The sequence below is a fragment of the Penaeus vannamei genome, chromosome 30 (assembly GCF_042767895.1).
Source record: "Penaeus vannamei isolate JL-2024 chromosome 30, ASM4276789v1, whole genome shotgun sequence".
NCBI classification, from domain to species: Eukaryota; Metazoa; Arthropoda; class Malacostraca; order Decapoda; family Penaeidae; genus Penaeus; species Penaeus vannamei.
In genome coordinates this window covers 22,751,820-22,756,819 of record NC_091578.1, presented here as the reverse complement: position 1 = coordinate 22,756,819, position 5,000 = coordinate 22,751,820, and the positions used below count along the sequence as shown (strand labels likewise).

At 40.0% G+C, this 5,000-nt stretch overlaps 1 protein-coding gene across 1 annotated transcript in view; it reads right to left on the bottom strand.

Annotated features, from left to right (window-relative positions):
- LOC113807153 (balbiani ring protein 3) overlaps positions 1 to 5,000 on the bottom strand; it is a 98,567-nt gene that overhangs the window by 25,650 nt on the left and 67,917 nt on the right. The window contains exons 27-28 of the mRNA XM_070143366.1: positions 4,037 to 4,270; positions 3,093 to 3,329 (exon numbers count right to left, since the gene is read on the bottom strand). Coding sequence (XP_069999467.1) covers positions 3,093 to 3,329; positions 4,037 to 4,270 — 471 coding nt within the window. The remainder of the gene's footprint in view (positions 1 to 3,092; positions 3,330 to 4,036; positions 4,271 to 5,000) is intronic.

Below are 5,000 nucleotides of genomic sequence, written 5' to 3'. Positions count from 1 at the left end.
GGCTCCTAAACAAGTCTGGCAAGAAATCAACACCCTATGCCGCCTCCCCACCAAAGACGAACAAAGTAAGTTCCACAAAGTGGATCTTAAAAAAGAAATTTGGCTCCGCTCTCTCCCCGGCAATATCAGGGAGAAGCTCCACGATTCGGACGAGCCGGCCATGGATATCCTCCTCACCAGAACCAATGCACTGATGGAAGCCCATCGACAAGCCCGCCCGCAGTCAACAGCACCTGCCAGTACCGACATCTATGCAGCAACTCCCCGAGGAGTCAACAACCCGAAGCCCTTCACCCCATTCCTTGCTGCAGACGGCATCTGCTCCTACCACAAGAGGTTCGGCAGCGCAGACTATAATTGTCTGGATGGATGCACGTGGAGACCTCAGGGACATCCAAAAAAACACGGAAGTTGGCCGCTAAATAACGTGGCCACAACCCCAATCAACGCAGCAGCTGCCCAAAGGACCAACACGAACTGGAGGCCCTTCGCCCGTTACCTTGCCGCAGACGGTATCTGCTCGTACCACAAGCGGTTCAGCAACGCGGCCTACCATTGCCTCAACGGATGTAGATGGAAGCCTCGAAGACATCCACAACAACAGGGAAGGTGGCCAATATGCAACACAGCCACAACACTGAACAGCGCAGTCAACCGCCCCCGACGCCCAGCTCTACCTCACTGCAAATGACTGCATGACCAACCCTTCATCGGCCCGAGCGACACGCAGCGAGAGGACCTCCGCCGGGTGGCCCGGAAATCGCTCCCAGCAGACCAACCCGAAACTCGCATCACCCGTTCTACACCCCGCCAGGACTGGATACGGCCAAGTTCGTCTCCGTGACGACACCCAGCGCCAGCCACTGTCTTGCGCTTACAGGGGTCTCGCCATGTTTGCCTGCCGGCTGACTCGGCGTAAGGGCAATTATGCCGAGTGATGTGAGGTAATTACGCAAAGAGAGGCAGCGCCGGTGGCGAGGTGATTGTGGCCTCTGCCACACACACACACACACACACACACACACACACACACACACACACACACACACACACACACACACACACACACACATATATATATATACCATTGCCTCAATATATATATATATATATATATATATATATATATATATATATATATACCATTGTCTCAATATATATATATATATATATATATATATATATATATATATATATATATATATATATATATATGCACACACAGTTGACTCGGTAGGCAGGATGGATATCGAAGGGAATTTCAGATTTTAGTTTATGACAAAAAGGAATTGAATATCAAGCAAAAATAAATATTTATTGATCAAGCACACACACAATTTCAACATTATCATCATGAAACTGTGATGTGGAACATTATTATTTAATCATTATTATATTTTTTTGGTCTTTTTGTAACTTTGTCCAATCCTCCTTAGTTCCTGGAAGTCTACAGCTTGATATGTGGGTGACGATGACATGGATGAGGGTCACTCAGCGGTCTGACTCGGCTTGGTAGTGCTGAAAATTGCGGTTAATTATGGTTCTGGAAGTTACCTCCGATTTCAAGGAAGTTCTTCAAATAATTACTTAACGAAGCAGAAGGGTAAATGCCGAAAATGTACTCGCTCTGAATAGCAGCTGTAGAAAAAGCATCAGGTTTCAGAATATTGTGCATCTGTTCGGTATTCATGAAAGTCTACCTGCGTATGTTTAGCATGTTAGTATCAGGAACAACGAAATCTGAGGGCTGGCAAGGGGCACATCCACCAGCTTAAATGATTTTCTCGTCAGTCCTTTTAAGGGGAGTATCACACTGTGTCCGTGGTTTCTGTGGTGACACGGCCTTTAGTCTGTACTCTGAATATTTTTTGCAGCAAGTTGACCTGTTCAAATCTGAAAATTAACATGCCGTTTAAAACAGCGTCTAAATATAGTTTTGTCTAAGAATTGCAACTAAGTATGACGTGAAGGAGTGAGCATTGTATGCATCTATTATACCAAAGCCATATACAACGTGGTGTAAGAATAAACACAATAAAACACACTTACGAATATAGTGGGGCAACCTCTCGCCTCGATCGTTCAAGTTAATTTGAGTGCTGGGGCCTAAATGCAGCACAGCAATTTCAAAGTAATTACGCGTAAGCAGTCCCGAGTTACAGCGATATAGTGATATATACGGGTTGACATTAAAAAATCCGGCAATCGATAATCCGTTTCCTTCAAATTTCCGGCATTGATTTCGCAGTGCATTTTCAAATTTACCGTATTGGCGTTTTGATGACGCTGTGCTCCAGAATTAGCCGTTGGGTCTTGTTTGCATGTGCTAACAGGCAGTCCTGCTCATTTCTTCTCATTTTATAATTTCCTTGCTGCTGTAGAGCCCATGATGGATTCAGCAAAGAAAAGCGGTTGTGGAAGCCGTAAATGTTGTGTTATTGAATGCAGAAAAAGGCTAAAAAAACGATAGCGGTTTGTCTGTGAAAACCATTAACGAAACACATTTGTGAAACATTTGACACATGTTTTTCCTTTTGTGTTCAATGTTTTCTTGTCAAAGGTCTGTAAGCGTTGTTCTTTTCTGTTAAAAATATGCAGCATACGTTACCATAAAAAATCCGGCATCTTCGAAAATCCGGCACTCCTCAGGGCCGAAGGTTGCTGGATTTTTAAATATATATATATATATGTTTATATATATATATATATATATATATATATATATATGTACACATACATATATATGTATACATATATATATATATATATATATATATATATATATATAAATATATTTATATATATGTATATATATATATATATATATATATATATATATATATATATATATATATATATATATATATATACACACACACATACATACATACATCGAGCCACATGACTGTCGCATGTGAGTGTCCGATAATATCGGAATCGTTGGGCTCATGTCTGCGATTTGAAGTAAACGACCTCTGCCCGAGCATTTCGACGACGTCTCAGCGACAGCACAAGTTGCAGTTTGGGAAGCGGTATTAGTTTTGGAAAGTATTACAGATGTCTTATAAATTTTGGCTGTGTGTGTGACTCACCCTGGCAACAGACGCAATTGTCTCCATCACAGGCTGAACCCGGTATAACGATCTCACACTGCCCTGATTTCACACACTGTCCCTGGCATGTGGGTGTAGCTGAGCAGGTTGCAGGAGGTGGAGCGCAACATGTACAGCCGGAGCCTGCACATCCGTTGTTAATCACTCTTTCACCTGGTGCGCAAGTCAGCTTGCAAGTGCCATTTTGAGCATTGCAATTGGCTTGTGGAGTGCACTCTGTAGTTACAAAAAATAAGTCTTTACATACAAACATGTACATATAATTATTACACGCAGGTAAACACTCATATTTATATCTATTTATCTGTCTATATATATACACACATGCATGCACATATATACAAACACATATGCACACATATGTATACATACATATATAAATATATATATATGTATATACGATAATATAATATGTATATATATAATATACATATATGAATATATAAATATATGCATATAATATATATATATATATATATATATATATATATATATATATATATATATATATTTATACATATATATGTGTGTGTGCACATATACACAGACATGTGTATATATACGTATATATATGTATATATACATACATAAATATAGACACATACATATATATTCATACACACACATATTTATATACACATATATACATATACAGTGTGTCAGTGCCTAACTATCAGTCAAGTCACGCAGCTGTTGCACATGCATCTTTGGGCATCCCTCTGGCAGTTCATGTAAACGACCATTTCAAACAGATTTCAACGCAGTTTCACAGAGGATTTATTAGCGATACCAGTGTTTCAGAATGCAATGGATATGTCATGTATATATATATATATATATATATATATATATATATATATATATATATATATATATATATATATATATGTATATATATATCTACGACTGTGTGTGTGACTCACCGAGGCAACAGACACAGTTTTCTCCACAGGCTGAACCTGGTATAACGATCTCACACTGCCTGGAGTCCACACACTGTCCCGGGCATGTGGGTGTAGCAGAGCAGGTTGCAGGAGGTGGAATGCAACATGTGCAACCGGAGCCTGAACATCCGTTGTTAAGCACTCTTTCATCTGGTGCGCAAGTTTGCTTGCAAGCGCCCCTTTGAGCAATGCAATTTTGTTCTCGAGTGCAGTCTGAAGAAATAGAAAGTAAGTCACGTACACGTTCAGGAATTTATCATAAAAAAATATATATATCGCTCTGAATTCAGCTAATAATTTGTTATTTCATAGGTCTTCAGATCGGCCAAATTGTGGCGATAGTCTTAGAAAACATTAAAATATGCGTTGATATAATTCAAATGACTTTCCGTGTGACTAATCTGATGGTGTGGGTGAATCCTGTCGCCTACAGAGTAATGCAGTCCCTTTTGACAGGGTGTTGAAAACCAACATCCGCGATAGTGCGAACGACACATTCCCCATCGTAATTGGTGACTAGCAATCATGGAAGAAAACAGTTGAGGCTGCCGTAAGCTGCGATACCAGTGAATTTGGAGATACTAGCAAATTGAATAAGAAAGAAAAAGTAATTACTTCTCTTAAGGAAAGTCCTTCAAACTGAGAATACAGAATGAAAATGATTGAGGTAAATTTAAATGTTCACGGCCAACCCAGGAATGGCCGTGACGCAATCTTAGTTAAATCTAGAAACACTCAGAGAGCGCATACCTCCGCCAAGGCAATTTGATAAGATAAATCAAGCGCCAAAAAGTTGTTCCTATCTCGCAATGCTAATGAACACACCTGCGGTAAAATTTTCAATAAAAATCTGTCCATAACTCTTTGAATCATCCTGCTAACCAACGAACAAACAAACTAACCAACGCTACCCAAAACATAGCCTCCTTGGCGGGGGTAATTT